The sequence below is a fragment of the Cygnus olor genome, chromosome 11, assembly GCF_009769625.2.
Source record: "Cygnus olor isolate bCygOlo1 chromosome 11, bCygOlo1.pri.v2, whole genome shotgun sequence".
NCBI lineage: Eukaryota > Metazoa > Chordata > Aves > Anseriformes > Anatidae > Cygnus > Cygnus olor.
This window is the reverse complement of record NC_049179.1, coordinates 18,259,654-18,281,763: the sequence shown is the minus strand read 5'-3', so window position 1 is coordinate 18,281,763 and position 22,110 is coordinate 18,259,654. Positions and strand designations below refer to the sequence as shown.

The window sequence follows — 22,110 nt, the reverse complement described above, 5'->3', positions numbered from 1 at the left end:
TTTCCTTAGGTTACATGGAAGGATAAGAGAATTTTCAGCAATACTGACATTTAGATCAGCCTTCTTCAAGATGAGGGTTATTATTCAGAATGCAGTAGCAAAATTAAAACAAAAGCAGAATGCTTTTGCATCTAAATATTATGGAGAACAGAAGTGATATGTTCAGAAGATGTGTGATGTGGTACCCTGGGCAAGCTGACATTATACAAGTAGCTGATTCTAACCAGATCCCTTGTACCTCTTCGTAAATCAGCAATTATGATAAGGCAATGTGAAATTTTAACAAAAAAAATCTAGATGTGGTTCAGAGGCTGAAGTGATCACATGCTGATGTGTTGTTTCCAAGGATATTTTGCTACAATTAGAACAACTCAAATGCTTTCCTCTACCAGCTTATTTTCCATGTCAATATTAGCCCATCATTTCTCATGAGCACATCTAATCAGAGGACGATGGACGGATCAAACTTTTTTTTTTATTTTTTATTTTTTTTTTTTAAATGTGCTGACAACTGGGTCTGCATCTAGCAAAGGAGAAGGGTTCAGCGAACCAGCTGGTCTGCAGTCCACTTTCAGTAGTCTTCCTCGAGGAGAGCTTGGAAGCTGTAAGGTGCAAAGGTGAACAGGCTGCTCTCAGCGTTGTTCAGGCATCCTTCAACTTCTTCCTTAGAGAAGAGTGAAACACTGACTTGTATTTACCTGGGTAACCCTGAACATCAGAGCAAGGCAAAACATTATGCCAACACTACCGAGACTACAGAGCAAGAACCTTTGTCCACTACATTTTGTATCACTTGAACATCAATACAAGCTATGAAGTGAGGAACTGTGTCAAGTGAAAGGCTACCTCTGATAGATACTACCTGTCACACTACAGAGAAAGTACAGCAGACAAGTAGTACCACAGGTACAACCTTAAGCAGGAATTTGCTCAAGGTTTACAGCTGCTTTCCTAGGGCACAACGGTGCTAAGCTGTTTATCTGACTCGGATGATACAAAATGGTGAGTTTGGGTGTGGGGCAGAGGGTGAAGGAAGTGATTCCTTCAGGAAGCTTTTGGTAGCATCAATCCAATTTTAAGCAAAACTCCCGCAAGAGGTAGTTTTTTTTGTAGTTAGTCATATACTTCTCATAAGGTGCTCTCTTTCATTTAAGAAGCAAAACAACATGAAGAGAAAGGTATGCAAAGAAAGATGTTTTGTTAATTGAAGCCTTTTGGGAACTGCCACACATTGTTAGCTGTTTTGCTTAACAGACTTGTGAAAGACCAATCTGAAAGATCGTTTCATCCTTAGGCACGTAGAAGAGGTCTCCCAATCAGACAAGCCCTCAAGATAAAACGAACCATTTACCGGTGTGGTCTTTCACAGTCCCATCTCGACCCCTTTCTGGAAATGCACAAGGCAGGTTAACAGTTGCAAGCAAGCTGTTAATGCACCTCCGCATAATTCTTCCTGATGTCATGGTGTCATGGTAAAAGATGACACATGATCTAGATCGGCTCTTAGTAGGGATCCAGTAGCTCACAAGACACAGTTGTTCAAGCAGTTATATCTGTCAGCTCTAGTCCAAAGAAATTCAATACACATGAAGTTACTTCACATTCTCAGAACCTGAAGATTAGTGAGGATATTACAGAAGACGTGGATCCAGAATGAAGAGGAGAAATTCAGTATTCAAGACAACTGTATCCTTCTTATCCATTCTTTCTGATGACAAAATCATAAGAGGAAAGAATTTCCTAGATGAACAGGGTCCATACACTGCATTACTGATTAGAAGGGCTACTTCACTGACAAAGAGACTTACAGACAGATTATATTGTGTCCCTGCAAGACTATAGAGACTCTCTCAACAGCTCCTTCAAAGTCGCCAAGGACTAGGAAGTACTCTGGGAGCTCACCACAGTTCAAAGGTCTCAGGGTTTGTGTTTTTCATGAAACCTTAGCAATAAAGGCCACAGTCCCAAGTGGCAGCTCAGGTCTTTTGCATGGATCTCACTCAACACCATATGAAAAAGGCATTGGAGCAAAAGTAGAAATTGGTTAACAATGGTACTCCTTTTAAGCCTTTCCAATTTTTAGAGTTATCAAGAATGGGACAGCTTCAGTGACAGTGCACTTCATTGACAAATACCACCAAATCTACTGGAACATAGTGAAGCAGACCTCCTTGAGACAAATTTGAAGGTGATCTGTCCATCGAGTATCCTTTCAAAGTCAAAGAATCTCTCCCTTGTATTTGGTTATTCCGAGCAAGTGATGGTGTGCGTGGGTAACAGAATCCACACCCTTTGGAAAGGAATAATAAAGCCATGCAGCATGCATTCAAACCATGATGATCTTGATAACAAATAGCAAACTGTACACACGCTGGGGATACTGGATTGTTGAAGTATATTAGATGCCTATCACAAACTGAACAGGGTTAATTAACACTGATCATGGACAACAGCATCATGAAAATTCTAGCTCCAAAACATCTAATTAACAGAAAAAAATGAATTAGCTCAAAAGCAAAGACACGTAGAACATTTTCTCTCTCTCAAAACTGATACATTTGATAAGTGAAAAAGATCTGCTGAAGTTTTCATGTGGTGGTTTAACTTTTTATAAAAAATTATAAAAGAAAAGCTTTTTCAGAGTTATGACAGCTGCATGTGAAATAAGCTCTCAGTATTGTAAAATGATCACAAAATTTTCTGTTCTAAACATAAAAAGCCATCTACCAATCTTTGCTACAACACGCAGATATTTTTACTCATCAGAAAAAGCTATTTTCCACAGAAAAGCTGTTGTTGGCAGATTGACTGTTAAAGCAAATCCTATCTATTCCAACCAAGTTACATAGGACATGAGGAAAACAAAACAGACTCATGTGAACTAAATGAGCCATTTTATGCAACGTTGTTGCTTGAACTAGGTCCCAAGATAACCTCTACTTGTTTCTCACCAGGAGATTAAAGGGTATAAGTATCTTTCAAATGAAAAAGAGAACAAAATCTCAAATGCTCAGAACTTCATAATGGTAAAAGCTGGGTTTTTGCTTTGTATATCTGAAAATATGGGTATTTTTACATCTAGATTGCAAGTACTCCATCTTCATCTTTGACACCTCTCCTTTAGAGAGCTGCAAAATGAACACATGACCTTTCACAACTATATCCATAGGAGAATTCTCCATTCTTGAAAAGTATAAAAGAACAGACAGGGCTAAAAAAATGAGATATATTTTGTTGAAAGTGAATTCTGCAGTAAATGTAGCAACAAATTAAAACCATTGTTTTCTGTAGATATTAACTTGATGTACGCAATTCATTAGCAGCTGCCACACTGAAATTGACAGGTTAGCAGATTGACTCAGTCTGTTTATGCACGGTTTCTTAATTTTGGTTGCAACTGAGAAGGTTACTGTGCACCTGACAATATTTGAAAGAAGCCATGCCATACCCTAGTGGACTGCGGAGCTCTAAAAACTTAGGGTACTCTCTAACTCTGTACTGTGGTGTTAACTAGGTATATAGGTTTTGCTAGAGGTACTTCTTATAGATCTTCCACTGTTCTTATATAGCCACAGCTCTTATTTGAATGAAAATCTTTTTAGAAATGAGTGGGTATGTGTGTAACATTTTAGGTGTGATGTTCTGGAAAGCAAGAGATAAGCGATGCATTTTGACTTTTCACATAAACTATTAATAAATGTAAGAAGGAAAACATTTCTACTGCATTAAATTATGTTCACCAAGCTGCTCTAACTGGGTATTTCTCCAGTTTAATATTCTAAAGCAAGTGCTGTAAACAACTGTTTTATTTTCTTACTGATAGGTAGAGTCATAAACATGAAGCCACTGTTACTAAAGCTTGATTTTGGAAAAGATGACTGAAATGTCTTGATAATAAGTTTATTTACTCTGACTTGAGAAATACTATAGAAATCCACATCTGACCTCCACAGTTTCTAAAAATAGTCATTTTTTTCTACTGAGGAAGTTTCCTCCATTCAAAATCTTGCTTACCCAATGGAAGACACACATAAATATTTATTTGCTGCACATAGCCAAGGAATGGATAAAGAATAGAAAGTCAATGCTGTGCTTTCAGCCTGGTAGTTGCAGCATTTTTTATTCATAAATTCAATCAATGGAGTTTATCTTCAAAGAACCTGTTCCCAGTTGCTACATTAAGTAACCAGTGGACAAATACTGAAAGGTCAAGAGTTGCTTCTCTAATTCCTTGCCATGAACATTTACCAAGGAGAGTTATGCGCATTTCCAAAATCAATCCTCAGTTATCAAGACATCCCAAGGAATCAAAGCAATATGAGGGTGGTGTGTGAAGTATCATTCATCTTCCTGTGGCACGATAAAATTCAGATCTGCCTGTTTTCTATCAGAGTATTAAATTTTGTTTACATGAGACAAAAATATTATTTACCTGCAAAAGTGCTATCATATCAGTTTACTGAAGACCAAAAAATATTGTGAATTTGATTTTTTGGCAAGGTCTCTAATTTGTTCTGAACACCTTTCAAAATTAAGACAGAGCCTAGCTATCATCTTCCAAGCTTTATTGCTTTCTTTGTATAACTGCTAGAAAATAGTTAGCAAGATACACATGGAAATGTAAACAATATAGTCTGTATTTTCTTCATTTTAATTGGCACCAGAACCAGTACTGAACATCCAGATCTTCAGAAAACTGAAGCTGAGAAAACAGCTCAGTTGTCTTTATTGTGATAGTTTAGTAAGCATAGAGAATTTCACGTAAAGGGAAAAAATGTGGAATGTAAGAACTCTCTAGAGTGCTGTAATTACACTTGCAGAGAAACACAAAAGCAAGAGCAGCAAGCTACTGAAAACCACTAAAGTAGAAAATACAAACATTACTGCAGCGGAAGGGGCATGGCAGTAGAAAGTTAAATGCCTGATAAGAATTTACAAGACTCAACTATTACAAGGCAATTAAAAAAGTATGACCTTTGTACTTCCAAAAGTACTTTTTCAATGGAGTCAAAATAAAAAATTGCTTTCAAGTAACTGTACAAACTGAAACCACAATATTATTTTTCAACACAGACATGATATTGCACTTACCAACTGGACTGGTACCAGCTCCATTTGGCACTGTGAGGTCAGTTGTCCCCAGCATTGCACCTAATAATAATTTTAAAAAGAAAATGCATTGATACATTAGAAACTTGTTATTGTTTGTAGGTGTTGGCTGGTTGTTTTAAACAAAACATACAAATAGGGTAAAAAAGGTAAGCACAAATCCTACCTGCATTGCCAGTACTCGGTGGTCTCTGAGGAGCCCCAGGTGATACGTTCCGATGCAGGGTGGTCTGAGGTGGGGAGAGCATGGTCGTGTCTGTTAAGGATGAACTGGCTGCCAGCGATGGGGATACGAGGGAACTCCCTGGGTTACTGTAGGTTAAAGTGTTGGGATTGGACACTGGAACCGTAACCGACATCGAGAAGTTCTGAGCAGGCAAACCAGGCTGAAGGAAAGGAGATGAGGAACACAAAAGACGACAATGTTAGCATTAACCATATTCACAGAAAGAACACATTATTAAAATACACGAGAAGTTTGCCAAGAATTACTGAAGTAAAAAATAAAAGTTAATTATGTTAGTTTTGAAACTCTAATTCATTAATCATACAATTTTAAAACATCCATTTGTTGTGGATTCTGGTGTTGAAATATCATACGTCATATAAATACAGTTCCAGAAGAATTACTCATAAACTTAAAAATACCGAGAGGAAGTTCACATACAACAACCTGAAGATATTCATATAGCTCAAAAATACAACAAATTCATCAGTTAATTTAGATTATTATAAAGCCACAACAAGATAAATATGTTGACAAATTAACAAACTGTTACATCTTCAAAATGTAAGCATAAACATGCACATCATAAAATAGTCAGTTTTAAGACAAAAAAGGATAGTTAGTAATAACATTTTCTATTAATAACCTTGCCAAAATTTTGCTTATCTCAAAGTTTTTTCAACACACTAAAAACGTAAACAAATCTTTAGAAATTTACGAACTTCAATAATTTAGCCATTTCAATTGGTGTTACTCTGAGCTGTTCCGCAAATCCCTGCTTTAATAATATCATCTTTTTTGCAAAACTTTTTATTCTAATTTTTACAGCATTATTCAAAAGGCAACTATTTTTCTCAAGTATATATGTTTGTTATTCAACAAGTATTTGAATCAAAAGCTTAAATGCCTGCCCATCTATGGCACTCATTTGGTTATGACTAACTTCTTTGGCCTTTGTCTCATTCCTATCCTTTGACAGTGATGTGTTTCTGAAACAAAAGCGACTATTTTCCTTCACAACTCTCAGAATAACTTGAAACAAAACCATGACAGGTACACGTTAAGGATAAATAAAAAAATCAGTAGAATTTGTTGACAGAGATAATAGTTCAGATTTAGAGGTCATGTAGATGACAAACATTCATGACCCAGCAAATATATTTATCAATATATACTTTGTCATGTGCAGCTTCAAATTCACTTAGAGTGATACTTCCGAATGACAGTTCTGAAAACATCTGAAATACAACAGAAACTACACTAATGAAAAAAGCGCAACTTATTTGACATAAGAAACAAAATCTCTTACTAGTGAGAACTAATGGCAGTGTCCATACTGAAGCATTCTTCAGAATTACCAATTTTTGGCACAGATAGAAACAAAAAGTAAAGCATAGCAACGGAACAGTGGCAAATCATTCACAGTATCTAACTAATGGCAAGCTGTGCTGATACCTGTCTTCATGGGAAACTACTTTAAGAAACTGTTTAATATCTATAAAATGGATGTTTTTACACAGCATGCTGTTAAGTAACTCAAACTAAACTCGAATAGTTGAAGTATGCTTAAAACAATGCATAGAAGTTAACAGTTGGAACATTTTTCTATACGTTTCTCAATATAGAAGCTATAAATGACAGCTTCCCCCCACACCTTACAGTAAGGGCTGCATCTGCCCATCTATGGTACGCATTTAGGATGACTGAATTCTTCATGCTTTGCCTCATTCCTATCCTTTGACAGTAATACTGCACTAGAATAAAAGAAACCACATCCTTATAGAAGACCCGTAAGTATTGGAACCAGAACCATAACAGGTACAATTTAAACTATAAATACAGAACTGCAGAACTAAAAAAATAACATTCCCTTTTTTATTTATATTGATATCCACATGGAGAATTTGGGCTGCTCACGAGGACCACCAAAAATCAAGGGAGAGCAATTCATCTGTACCACACCGAGGGATGAGGCCTAAAGATGTCTCAACACAGAAGTGTTGGGTATCAAAAGCTTCAAAACAAAGTGCAAATAAGAGATACTGACTGCATTCAAGCATAAAGAACTTGCTAAAAGAACTGGTGCTAGGTGTCATGACTGCCAGTTTGCTGTTAATTTCACAGAGATGGTCTTATTCCTGTGAACAATGAAATCATTTACACTATCAGCAAGTCATTTAGGGACACGCTATTCAATTACCCCAGGGTCTGTGCCAATTAATGTAGCCAGTCCATTTATTTTAATTGCTACAAGATTTGCAACGTTAAAAAATTCAAAGGCAGTGGCAGAACCCCATATAGTTTTCTTAGAAAATAATTCACCTATAATACTCATCATGTACATTTCCACAAAGAACATTCGACTTTTACACTACTGTTATCCCCAAGTAAACCTCACCTAAAAGTCCTCCTGCACTAAGTCTTCCTTTTGTCTTTGACCCCAAAATTGAAGGGGAGGTATGAAACTCAGGAGAACATGAACAATCTGTCCAGTAAACACATGGGGTTCAGACAATGACAAGGCTCATTTTTTAATTAGATAACACTCAAATGAAAAATGATGCCCTGATCACACTATGGAATAGGAGATTATATCCTTCCAAAGTAATTGAGTTATGCCTACAAATGGGTTAGACACTACAAAATTTTCAAAAGATCTTTCAGTGTGCAAGAAAGTTCTCTGTTGCAATTTCAAGACAATACTAATCTTTTTGAGGATCCCATTGTGCACTAATCTTCATCTTTAAACAACTAAATACCCTTCTAAATCCAGTATTCAGCAAAATAAGCTCCACTGATTTAATAACAATATTGTACAACTCTATTTGTCTGCTTGTAACATACTGTAAAGCCTTGATCAGACAGGAAAAGGGCTATAGGACGTAAATAAACTAATCTACACCCCAGAATAAAATCTATCTTTATAAAATATTTTAGTCAGAATCAGGCAACACAGCTAAGTCCCTGAAATTTGGAAGTGTTACCTCATGTTGACAAGGTATGTAAAAATCTGTGAGCATAAATGAGAAGCTAGAAATACACTTTCTTCTTTATTTCTTAAGATAAAATGTAATTAACAAGATCAAGTAAAATACCTCATTTTTTCCCTCACAAAAATGAGTTCCCATCTCAAACCAATACACTTTACAGCTGTAAGCAACATCTGTGAAAATTCTCATGCATGTAATAGAAGCACAAACCATACTTAAGTACTCACTGCGATTTTATGATTCCGCATCATATTATCAAACTCTTCATTAATTTTTTTATATTTTTCTTCTGTATGTGGCGTGAGCACATATGAAGTATCAGGGTCCGGGCTGTCGCACCCTCTGTGTTCCTTCTTGTTCAGAGCCTAAATAATGAAGTTAATAAAAAGGATCAACAAATAAAAAGTAGAGATAAAATAAAAGTACTTACAGGGCCTCGCTTGAAAATAAAATCACTATCTTCATTTAGTTTGCTGAATCTGTCCTCCGATAGTGGACTGTGCTCAAAGTAATCGTCAGCATCAGGGCTCTCACAACCATTAAGGCCTTTCTTTCTTAAGGTCTGAAATACAATTGGAAAATTCACATACAAATCATACTAACTTGCCAAGATCTTTTGTATACTACTGAATCATTTAGAGCCACTGAAACTACACGAAATTTTCACAGACAAAACTCAATAGACAAGCTTAGTCTTTCAAAATAGTGGCATAATATACCAACAGAAAAGATTCAGAGGCACAGACTCTCCCAAGGTGCCATCTCATGGGTAGCTTTAGGCTAAAACCACTTCATCTCGCCAGTGTTCTCTGCAAAAACCACTTTAGACACTGGCTGAGAGAGTACAGTTGCTTGACATGCAAGGAACATTCGAGCCTACAGGAAGGAAGTTAAAAGTCCTCACCAGTAATTAAAAACCATCTTAGTGTTTGCTGGATCTTTAATGAATTGATTTTCACATCCCAATTGTAATATTCACATTTTAAAGAGCATACAGTTCAATTTCACAGATACAATTGCTATTTTTTTTCACTTGAATTTAGCTACCGCATGACATTAATATATGTAACGCTCGGTCTCGGTGGTTTACAAAGGCAGGATTTTCCTGCACTGCAGTCATCCTGCATGGTAACAAGAACTGAAAAAAAGTATAAAAAGAAATGACATAATCCCGCTCCAAAATGACTTAGTTTGCTAAATATAAGCTTTTTCAGACTCCTTCACTGTAACTTGATGCAACTGCTTTGTGGGGTACTTCCTGTTTTCTGATGGAGAACTCACATCAACATCCCCTCGAAACAGAACTTGTCTACAATGCAGGCATTGCAAATAAGCTGCTGAGAAAGGATGTGAAGCTGCAGGTCTTGCGGCCAAACAAATAACATCTGTATTCCTTTTTGTCTTTTTCATCCTACTATGCCATCAGAAATTTCTAAGCATTCATTTACAACAAAATAAGATTTCGAATGCTACCCACAGAAAAATCTTAAATGTTTTAATAGAAGTTTCAAGAGGAAAGCAATTAAATTTTTCAGCAAGTCCACGTTAGCAGTATATAAGGCAGCAGTGGGACTACACAGGCATGGGGGTAGGGTCCTTTTGCTGATAAGCTAAATTCTATGAACTTTGCACAAGGAGACCGCAAAGAATCGCAATGTGTAAGCTGACATTCCCAGCACCGTAAAGAAATTCCATTCATTTTCCTGTAGAAGCTATGTTTCCATAACATACTGAATCTTAGAAAAAAACAAAAACCTGTTTTAGTTTCAGCTAAAGCAACCATCAGCATTTTTTGTTCAAGTGCTATCTTTAATTCCTAGTACAAACACACAAAACTTTCTTACTGCTCCTATCTGTGCAAAACCCTGCCCAGTCCTACTTCAGCTTTAAAGCGGTCCCTAAATCCAGTTACGCTCTCTGAAATCCTTTAATATCACAGGTCACCCTAAGCCCTAACTCCTTCTCAAGTTTCTTGGCTGGCTCGGCGTATCCCACACAGCCTCTGGAGCCCCACGACAACGCCACCGCTCGAGCGCAGCAGCACGTGGGGCGAGCAGGTGGAGCTCCCTCAGCACCTGCCAGGGCACCGCGGGCGCCCCTGCAGCCAATCCCCTGGGCACCGATCCGGCCATGGCCATACAAGGGCCGGCCGCTCAAGGTCAGGGCCCCGTCTCCCTCCCAGCCCTTCCTACCAAGTCAGGCTGCCAGCCTGCTACACTTTGCTATCAGTAGGGAAAATGTTAACACGGGGTAATCTGCATCGCACTTAACCCCCGCAGCCCAGAGAGCTCTAAATAGAATCCCAGTAGGTCCTCGCGTAGAGCTCGAGGCCTGGTTTGGACATTATATGGAAAGATCTTGCAAGAAACACACAGCACACATAATATGGTACTTCAGTCAACTTCACATCCCCGGATATAAACGTTAGGGCGATTTTAAGTATCACAACACGAGGGTTTTGTAATTACCCCCTCTAAAAAAAAAACGAGTGAAAACCTACATGCAACGCTGCCGACCCTATAAAAATCCTACTCGCAGCTCTAATCCAAAGGAACGCATTCAGTTAAATGTAAAAACGCATCCTTCCTCCTGGCAATTGGTTATTTTTATTTTCGCTAACAATGGGGTTAACTTTGCTTTGACTCATGAGGAAGGAAAATGCCTCAGTGTCTCCTGATTACGATTCTGGAAACCCTCACTCCAGATGGGGTTCCTGTCATTGTGGCAGGATTTAAGCCAGGGTTTGCTGTTACAGATAATAAGTCTGGGCCTGATAGCCAAAGCTCTGTCTCCTTATCGCTAAAACACGAACTGTCGCTTTGAGGACCTAACCATAAAAAGACTGCCTACTTTATCACAGCCCAGGAACACCACAGCCAAGCATTTCGGCTCCGCGGCTATACGAGCAAGGGGAATGCTGTCATCTGTTCGCAGGGCCAGGCGAAGCCTGCGCGACACAGCCCAGCCACAGCTTCTGCCCCGAGAGCCCAGGGCTGCGGGGCCAGGGGAGCCAAATTCCACAGGCGAGTGCCGCCTCCACCCTCCCTCGGCACAGTAGCTCAGGTTTGTCGTTTCTCCAGCGAACGCAAACAACCCGCCCTATGTGAGCTATTTCCAGGATGTCATCATCATGAGGAATGAAATTTTACCAACTCTGCGGATAAAAGAAATCATGGGGGGGGGGGGGATACAAGCTAGTGAGACTGAGGAATATTGCCATAACAAAGAGTTTTATTTCTCTGCTGTGATACGGCAAACTTTTTTTTAAGAGTAAAATCAGACACAATAAAATAGAACATAAATTTTCTTCCTGCTGAACGCTCACTGCAATTACCCTCCGGTGTTAAGCCTTATTTTGCAGATCAGTTAGAGGAATGCGCAGCCCTTGGAGTTAAGTTGCATTACTTTCTACTTCCTTTAAGACTTGTCCAAAATTACTGGAAATTGTTCCAACATGTTTGCCAACACACTACGTTATGCCCTCAGTGACTGATTGATGTTAGACTACATGAACTAACGGACAAGGGAAAAGCTTTGATTTTTCCTCAGAAAAACACACAAAGCAAGCGTTTAAGACGAACCAAGGCAGGCATGAAGTCTTAAAAAAAAAAAAAGAATAAAGCAGACAACACAACATAGTTGTGTTATATATGAAGTCACGATACAAATGCAACAGGCAGCTGTGGTAGTAGAGGTACTGCAGAACGACCTAGAAGTTTTAAGCTGCTTTTGTTCCACTGTGTAAAACAGAGATATGCAAATGTAATAATTATTAGTTTTATATTGATTTTTTAAAAGGCAGAGCTTAGCAGGTGTTGTATGAGAAAGGTTGGACTAGCAAAGAAAGGCTTAAACACTGTATTCAAGCACACAGCACAAGAGCCCCACTGTTCTCCTAACCCCTCCCACCCCCACAAAGAAATTTTAATTGCACTGCTTTTTGTTAGTTTAAAGGAAGAATCATGCCTCTGCAAGAAGCATCTAAGGAACAGAAGGGCTCCCTGCAAAACAACAACAAAACATAATTAGCTTCTCTCTACAAGTCAACACATTACTTAAACCGCACTGCAAAGCGTACAAAAACACCAGTTATTTCTGGTGTGACCCCTGGGGGTGCACAGATGACACTGGGCCGTCACAGGGTAACCATCTCCTGTCACAGAAGCTTACACCGGCTCAGTATCTGCAGGTCATCAGGAGAGCTAGAAAGCAGAAACCAAACTGACAGGTACAGATTACTGCTAGCAGAAATCAAATGGCAACACCTAACCGTCCTCCTTCTCCATGAAGATAATGGTTTTTATGTCCGACTCTGAAAGGAAGAGTTGCTGATGGTCAAAAAGCACAAGCGGCATGTTTTGTGCTCTCCACCCGAACTGTGGTGAAAGGGCCAAGACTTCTGATAGCAGTGATCTCGGCTCCTCACCAGCTCCGCTGGCAAAACTGCAGAGAAGTTTGTTATGTTAATTGTCACCTCAGGAAGTCTTTTTTTGCCTTAAAGGACAAAAGTAGGAGGACCTGAAACTCAAAAAGCGTTACTAAGCGCAAAATAAAAAAGTTCATTCAAAAAAGTTTTCACTGTTAGGTTTCTGGTAGTCTACTAATATTACAGAAAGGAAATGTTTGTTGCTATCAGTGCATCAAGTCAACTGCTCCATTTTTGCACTTACTATTGGAGCTGGCCAAACAGAATTTTTGCTGGTGTTTCATCAGAAACCATGAGGAAAAAACATTTCCAAAGTTTTTACTAAGATTGAAATGAAAAACTGATTTCCTTTGGAAAAGGCAAACCTTTCAAATAAAAATAATGGCTAGTTCTGTTTATGCCGTTTCAGTACAAGCATGGAAAAGATGTGAAGCAGTACAAAGTTGGAGTAAACACTTGATTAAAAAATGTAATTCTCTAAGTGTAAGTATTCCTCAGGCATGAAGTAATGGAAGAGGCTCCACTAGTACACTTGTAAATATCACTGCTGCTTCAGTAAGCATCGACACCATGGTTATCAAAAAGGATTACAGTTCCCTGATGCTCCAGAGAGAACTGCTGTGCAATAACAGGGCGGGAGAAGGCACTGCTGTCACTTGCATCAAAGTCCAAAGGCTCCTTATTCACGATGCAATTGTCAGCACTCAGCTTCTGTGCAGGAAGGATAGGACTGAGCACCACTGTCAACTGTGATGGGAAGAACCAGGAGATCCAGAGGTAAAAGACTGAAGCTGCAACCTCACACCAATAAAATGCAGAAACCAGTAACGTCAGCCCACATTGCAATAAAGCTTTTCCTATCAATGTTCAAGAACGTCAAAAAAATCGTAAAATAGAGAACTGAGGATAACTGAGCTATTCAGCTGTACCGTAGCCTTCAGGATCAGTCCCTCACTCCATCTCTGCAGATTATAGAGATCCATGCTTTAAAGGCACTTCCCGTGCTTTAAGGGAACTGCTGAAATGTCTGTGGGTGCAGTTTGACAAGGTGACAGAACAACTTACTGCCACAGAAAGGTCACGATCCTAGATATAAGTCTTAAGCCAGCTCTGACATCTGTTTGAGCCTGCAGTGAGCCATCTTCTCCTGCATTAAAACAACGGAGAGTTCTCCTTGGCCATTCTCTAACTTATTTTTGGTAGGTTTGTTTTCAGTTGTCATAGCAGGAATAAACGGGCTGAGCACCAGAGATGCAAAGTAGGCAGAGGGGATAGCCTGTCCTCTCTGGCAGCTGCAAACCACTGTCCAAACCCATCACTGGTAACAACAACCTACTAAAAAGCCCCACCTTTTTTCTGAGATATTCATACACAAAAGGAAGAAGAAAAAAAACATGGTCACAGCACCGGATTCCCACCCAGTTTTCATTCTTATTATGTGAAACATCAGAAAGAAAAAAAAAAAAAAAAAAGGCATATTCCTTTCGTGCAGTTCACCTTCCCGCAGCAGAGAGAGCTGGGCTGGTGAGAACAACATGCATCATTACAGACTTTACATACAGCAAAACGGCAAGCTGAAAGCATGACAACTGCCTTGTTATTTGCTTCATATTACATGCTACTGCCAAGGAGTTGAACCTAAAACCAGGCTGAATTTCTTCTTTGATAACACAAACTATTTCACTCCTCTCACCCTGAACAATACTGCTGTGTATCGCCCTTTACATATCACCGTTTCTCCCCTACTATGAGGAGTATTTTTAGTCACTGGAAACTATTTATAGTTTTTAAACTTCCTGCAGGTCACTTGGCTTCAGAAGTAGCATTGTTTCGTTTTTCTCCCAGGTAACAGCATGGCTCCACAAATTCAAGGCTTGACCCAGAAATACTGGATATAGAAATTTTGCCACTCTCTAAAATAAAAGCAGGAGGGAACCTTAAGTGCAGCAAAGTGAGCAGCCAGAGAAAAATAGTTAATTCAACTCAGTAACAGTGTTTAGCATGTGAAGTTCATCAACACAGTCTCTGTAGGCTTTAATTTCTATTTTTAAAAAATTATAGAATCATAGAAGCATAGAAAAATTAAGGTTGGAAAAGACCTTCAAGATCATCTGGTCCAACCATTCCCCTACCACCAATGTCACCCACTAAGCCATGTCCCCAGGCACCAGGTCCAACCTTTCCTTGAACACCCCCAGGGACGGTGACTCCACCACTTCCCTGGGCAACCTGTCCCAATGCCTGACCGCTCTTTCTAAGAAGGAATGCGTCCTAATTGTTTTAACTGTTGAAGAGTAGTGCTCTTTGTCCAACCCTTTGTTTTAATTGTTGAAGAGTAGGGGCATGTCGTTTCCATTTTTCCACTCACCACGGACATCGCCCGACTGCCAGGACTTTTCAGCTATGATGGAGAGAAGCTTGGCAACTCCATCAGCCAGTTCCCTCAGGACCCTGGGATTCATGCCATCAGGTCCCACGGACTTGTACCTGTTTAGATTCATCAGGTGGTCTCGAATGTGCTCTTCACTTACAGTGGGTGGGACTTTGATCCCCCAGCCTCCATCTGTGGGTTCAGGGAAATGAAAGACGTGGGAAGCCGGTCTACCAGTGCAGACGGAGGCAAAGAAGTTGCTGAGTACCTCAGCCTTCTCCATGGCTGTCGTTACCAATTACTCAGATACAGAAACTCACTCTTAATATAAGAAATTAGCCACCTATAATTGCTTACACGCTACTACTTTCACCCCTCGGTCTATTTTAACAAATGTCAAAGGCGCATGGTGGCCCTCGGGGACTCCTCCTGTCACCCCAGCGCAGCAGCCCGAATGGAGCTGGGTCCTCTCTTGTACTCTTCCTCGAGGCTCTGTGCAGAAGGGCTGCCACCTCTCGCACAAGGGCTGGCGGATGGGAAAGAAGCACTCACACAACCCCTGAGAATCAGCAAGAGTTCTTTATTGCCGGGTGTTTGGTGGCTCCAAGCTAATGCTTGCGATGGAGCCTGAGCGATGACGAGTAGGGAGCTCGCCGGGCCCTGCTGAGAAGCTGTTGGTGTTCTCTGATGGCACAGAGCAAAGACCTGCCGGGGTAGTCCCAGGTCTGATGTGGCCGAGGTGGATCCACTTCCATGGGCTCCTCCGCCTCTTCTTGTGGACCCACCTCCATGGGCTCCACGGTGTGAGGCAGGAGGACAAGCCGGTCCTTGCCTGGGACTGCCCACACGGGGTGCCTCCCATCAGGTGTGTTCTCCGGCCACGGTGCCGAACCAGGGGGTCGCCCAGTTCCACGTTGAGGCCCCATGCCGCTGTCCGGTTCGTTTCCAGGCATGGATTCAACGCCGCCGTCTGTTTTCCGGCCGTGGCTGGGTCTCACGCTGTATTCTGGCCGGTAGGCACACCTCTGCTCCCCACGGCTCTCTGCATCACGCTCCCACCTTCGCTCCACACCACCACTGCACCGCTGGTTAGGCCCAGGCCCCCCGCTGCTGGATGTTTGAGGGGCCGGCCTGCTCCCCGCATCGCTGCGGTGCCAATGATATCGCTGATATCTGTCTGTGGGCCGGGCACCAGACGTCCCCCGGGCACTGGTGTCTTTTGTGCCGGGGGTGCCGTCCCTCTGCCCACGACACATCTTCCTCTCGTTAGCTGCCATCCTTCTCGGTGCTTCCTCACACCGAGGAGGGCTGCCGCTCGCCTTGCTCCTTCTCTAGCCTTCTTCCTGCCGCATACGCTGGCTCTCAGAGGACCGAGCAGCTGAGCAAGTGGCGGGCCAGCTGCAGGGGGGCCTGTTTTATAGGGCCCGGGGCAAAGGCGGGGCAGCGGTGGCCACTGTGACCTCAGCGAGCCTCTGTGATGCCCACCATGAGTGGCCCAAAGGCAGCTGTGCTGGGAGCAGCCTGGAAGATGCCCTCACGTGGAGGAAGGAGGAGGGTTGGGGGGGCTGAGGGCCCCTTTTCTGGGGGCTGGCTCCCCCAGGCCATTTGGCTTGCCAGAGAGAAAGGCTGCCCCATGCAATCCTGCCTCAACCCGTTTTTCTTCAGATCTCCAGGGGTTAGGATCTCTTGTTAACAAAAGAAATTACATGTACTGGATTATTTCGTGTATTGTTTACAGACGTTGTGAATTTTCCTCTGGCTCTATTAAAATTCTCAACTTCAACTATGTAAGCATCTGCGAATTTCATCACAAAGCTGTTTTCCTTTCCTTTGCATTAGGAGGCTACTCAAATTCAGCTCTAACGCTGTTCTTTCCAGCACTGCAGTCACTTTTCAATTGCATTTTGTTCTGCCATCCGTTACAATTTCACATTCTAGTTATAGCCCCAAATACACACATACCAGAGCAACGCATTCAAAAAAAAAAAAAAGCAGTAGTGCCCAGCCTTCTAAACTTCAGTGTGATGCATAAGAAGTTGAATTAGATTATGACCGACATTTCCACAAGCTGAACAACTTGGAGAGCTCCACTTTTTAACAAACAAGGCCTCACCAATCTTTCTGGCAAGCTCTCCAACTAAAATAATGTATACTAAGTAAAAGCTGAAAAATTTATGCACTCTACTTTTAGTCAGCTTAAATACTATTTTCTGTACTTGTGCTCAATCAGTAGCAGTATTATAATAGTTTAAAAAATATCAAAAGTAAATAATTGATATTATGCAAAACATATCTAGACATCAACAATTCTGAGTATAGCACATCATGTTCGAGTTTGTTACAATGATTTTAATTCCTTGGCCAAATATTATGTTAGGAAAAATATTTTAAGGATTAATTACTTAACGCAGGGTTTTAAAAACCAAGAAATTAGAAGCCTGCAGAGCAACAGGCTGTAAAACACGAGGGAGAGCTCTTTAGAAAATGCTCTATGTTCAGTTTTAGGCAAAGGTATTCATCATTTACAGACGCAAAATGTTCAAGACTTGAAATTTTATCAGTGTCCCTGTTATATTCCACTCTAAGAAAAGACAGGGTCTTGTTTCAAATGTTGGAGCACTTCCAGTATCTGGCAAATTTTAACATGTATCCTTAGCTTGCCAAACATGAAAGCTAGCTGTCAAATTCCTCCAAGATACGATAAAGATGGCACTCAGGATTCAAACTCTCATTTATATAAAATAACACATACAAAAGGTTTTTAGACTTGATATGGTATGAAGCTTAAATTCTGGTTTGAACCATCTTTGCTGTGAAATATTATTTTAAAATAGATAAACCACCAGCAATTACTGAATAACAATTTTACAGGCTGTAAAATCCACTCTTCTCTCTCTCAACACCACAATATTACACAATGCACTGGAGCAGTGAGGAAGGGAAGCTCTGAAATCCTGTTTACGATTTTTGAGAAACTTTCAGTGAACTGTGGACTTTATAATGCAGTTACTCACCTACAGAAGCAGCTGGATTGCTCATTCCTAAATGAAGTGCTTGAGGCTTAAAATGATTAGTAATCCATTAGTATTGATAACACTGTTTCCTATGGGAAAGCTAAGCTAGGGTCTCAGTCTGATACTTGATGCATTTGTCTTTGTTTCACTTTCTAAACACCAACAGATTATTAAATCATATACTGCTGAGCAAGTTTTCATTTTACCTGTTTTACAGAAGGTACCTTCAACTCAAATTTTCCACTGAGGAGTACCAAATCGACAGTCTAAATCAATCTTAATCTTTTTACTAAAACCAAAAGACGCAAAGTAGGATCTATGCTAGCCTTCAGGAAGCAGAAACTATTCCTTAACTTACAAATTAAAGGCCTTCCATAGACCTTTTAAGTAATGCAGTCCGCAACAAAACAGAGTAGAACCAAACAAAATCCAGTTCTATCTGTAAGAAAGTTCAGAGAATGTTTACCCTTACGGTACATAAGGGCTATTTTCAATCCTCACTCAAGTGACAGCATGTGTATGTACATACACATCCTCCCATGTATACCTGTCCGCATACCTACAGGGGTTAAAGCAGCCCATCAGCAAGGCAGTTCCTGACTGAATGCCTCCTTTCAGTAACACCATATTGCAGATAAGTCCTATGGAACATGGCAAGTTTCCAAATGCAACAAACTCAGCTGCATAATTCACTTCAGAGTCTTTCAGAAATTCTTCAGGAAAAATACTATCTACTACGCTGCCTGCAAAACTTGCTTAGTGGTTTACTAAGAAAAATCTTCCAGCTCTCATACAACCCAATGATATACAAACCATGGGCTTCTTACAGTCAACTGACCTATGCAGTACTGTCAAATTGCTGCTTCAAGCAGTTCACGTCCTGAATTTCTCTTTACAGCTTGAAAAGTAGAAAGGAAAACAGAAACTATTTCAAAGGCTTGGTGCTCAAGATAACTTAATATTATGAGAACAATAATTAAAACACAAATAGTATCTATTTCCAATAAATATGTTTGGTAGAATTGAAGTATTCATAAAATAATTCAAATGCCATTCACATGTAAGATTAAGGCAACTGGCTATGTTCATGTCTGTCAGAAGCAGTTTCATTTACCTTTACTAGTGGTTACTGGGGCAAGGTGCATGAGCACGATCTAGCAGCATTATCCCAGCTCATAATACTACTGCAAGATTTTTACAAAAAGCCAGCAAAACAATAAAGGTGAATAAAACAACAGGAAACGGGTACTTGAAAATACCAACTGAGATAAATATTTACAACAGGAAGCAACGAACCTCTCTCCAAATAAAGTAAGGTACCAAACAGATGTATTTCTTTTCTTCCTAAACTAAACTAATTAGAATCTAGGCTTTTAAGGCACATAAAGCTGAAGTATTTCATAACTCATGCTGAATACTGAACTTCTCAGTTATGTGTCAAAGGAATATATTTAACATGCCTTTCCTTGCATTCACTTAGAGTGAATTACTCAAAAACCAAGCAACTCTTTTGAAGACTGGGCCCACCAGACCTGGAAAGGGGGGGGAGGTGGGTATGGATGCAGAAATGGGATCTACTGAGGTAGAGAGAAAAGGCTGAATAGGAATCAGGGATAGCGAACTCTGAGTAAGCTTCATTCTTCCTTGTATAATTAATGTCAGTATTGGGCAAAGACTGGCTCTGGCATACTTGATTTTTTTTTTTTTTTTTTAAATCACCATACTCAGCAAGCATCGCATTGTAAATTAATGCAAAAAAAGAGCGGAGCTTTAAATACCGTCAGTTTGTACAGCTAGAACTTTTAGTAGGACAATGTTTAGGAACTTTGATCTAAAATATCTTCATGATTTTCCCAATGAACTTAGGAGTTTTTATTAAAATGACATTAAATGCTTTCTGTTGAAAGTAACTGATGGATGTAATTCCAGAAAAGCATCATTTAAATGTTAATATTCACACTATCATGATTTAACTTATATTCCATAGTCTCTAGTACAAATTACACAGATGCAAGCTTCCACATGGAATACTGGATCAGTGATGTGACATTATCAAGATGTCATAACTATCACTAGTAAGTCACAGAAAAGCCATTACAGACTTTATGTGTATTGACTTACGAGTACTCTCAAGAACAAGAACGAAACAATACAAAAAAAGGTCTGTTAGCAGATTGATAGGTCTGTACAACAACAACTACCACCACAAATACTTCCTCTGTTCAACTGATAAAAACATTACTAAGCAAAACACACGAGGTGAAAGGATCAGCATCAAGTCCTCTGTTCAGATGAGTGTGAAGAATCTTACAGCCTAGGTGGGCAACCCTACTTTCAGTAAAACACAGTAAAACACTATGGGCAAACCACAACCACCATTATATGACAAGAACTCTCTCATCACAGCCACATCTCGGTATCTGTGAGTAGGAGGTTGTAGGAAAGAATGAACACCCAGATCAATTTGTCTTGGAGGGCTAGAGGCTTCCCCAGCTCTCTTCCGCAGAAGCACCATCAGCGAAAGGCCCAAACATTTGAACTGTTCAAAAACAATGTGTTAGAAGCTTCTTCAACAGAAACACAGCATGTCAACGTGCTGAGCTCCAAAAAGAAACTAGCAGTAAAGCCTCCTATAAATGACACTCTCCCTCCTCTTCCTCCTCTTTCAGGGTTTGTGCTAAAACAGTTTGATGAACACCCATGATCAAGATGTTGGCACTTGTGCTGTCCCTTCTGCAAGGTGGTTAGTCAGGCAGATTGGCAGGGTTGAGAGCTGAACACATGATCAAACTGTCATACCCTTGAGCTTGAAAGTCAAAAGCTGGGGCTGCGTTAACCCTACAATCAAATCGAGAGTATCTTCAGAAGGAATAGTCATTTACCTTACTGTAGTTCCAGGTGATGCATTGTTCTGAGATCTGCTCTTTGCATGCACAGCTTGCCCAAAGTCAGTCTCTCGAGTAACAGATGCCACGGTCCCCGCTTTGAAAATCGCCAAGTAAAAATCTGCTGTTCTAACTGGCGATACAGAACTTCAGAAACACCGAACCCTGCAGCAGCACAAGAGCTGCACAACGCATAAGACAGCACAGCCTGAAGAACTTCATAATACAAGGTAGATAATTATGTCTGAGTGTGATTGCCTGCATGAACTCCAGCACTAATGAGGAAGTGAGAAGCTGCTGGTTCTCTTGCAGGTGATTTTCAATCCTACTTAACACAATGTCACCAGAACAGTCAAACCCAGAACCTGATCTTGGATGCCTATTTCAAGAGCAGTGTGGGGGAACTGGACTGTGTGCGCCCGCCCTACATATTTCAAAAATAAAAACATTCTTCAAACACTGCAAAAGCAGCCAGGAAACAAAAACAAAAAAAGTCACTTTCACAGCTGGAATTTCTCTGAATATTCTGAATTTATTTGTGAAGGTCTAAAAAGACCTCTATTTAAAATTTGTAAAGGTTTGTAAACACAGCTATTCTTAAGAATGTCTTAAATCAAGGTACATTTTAAATACCAACAAAATTAAATCAGTAAGAATACAAAACAATAGCTAATGCTACTGTTTTGAAGTCAACCACTGACACTGAAAAAAAGTTAGTAGCTGTGCACACTGATTTTGTATTTTTTATGCTAAAACACACTGGCTTTTTGTTAAGAGATAAATGAAATGTAGTTCTTTTAATCCTATAAAACTAAATTTAATCATTGGTTTAGACACAAAGAAAGCATAGCTTTAGATTATTTAGAGGCAAGCCAGAACTTTTGTACAAAATTAAGCCTATCCCACTTCTGGCAATTCTTTCTATACCAGAAATGAAGGAACACAAAACGACGTTAAGTAAGAACAAAATTTTTTTTCTAACACTTCTGACTTTCTTAAAGTCACTAACAATCTTGTTTGTTTGTTTGTTAAAATAACACCAGTATTATTCACTGGTATGCCCAAAGAAATTTCAGTAGGGCCAAGTAA

General features: G+C 40.1%; 1 protein-coding gene across 16 annotated transcripts in view; it reads right to left on the bottom strand.

Annotated features, from left to right (window-relative positions):
* MEF2A (myocyte enhancer factor 2A) overlaps window positions 1–22,110 on the bottom strand; it is an 87,787-nt gene that overhangs the window by 20,328 nt on the left and 45,349 nt on the right. For 9 of the 16 annotated variants that reach the window (XM_040570363.1, XM_040570370.1, XM_040570365.1 and 6 more), the window contains exons 4-7: window positions 8,756–8,887; window positions 8,553–8,690; window positions 5,276–5,495; window positions 5,092–5,151 (exon numbers count right to left, since the gene is read on the bottom strand). In XM_040570363.1, the coding sequence (XP_040426297.1) occupies window positions 5,092–5,151; window positions 5,276–5,495; window positions 8,553–8,690; window positions 8,756–8,887 (550 nt within the window). The remainder of the gene's footprint in view (window positions 1–5,091; window positions 5,152–5,275; window positions 5,496–8,552; window positions 8,691–8,755; window positions 8,888–22,110) is intronic. The other 7 variants (XM_040570373.1, XM_040570376.1, XM_040570378.1 and 4 more) reach the window with 2 other exon arrangements.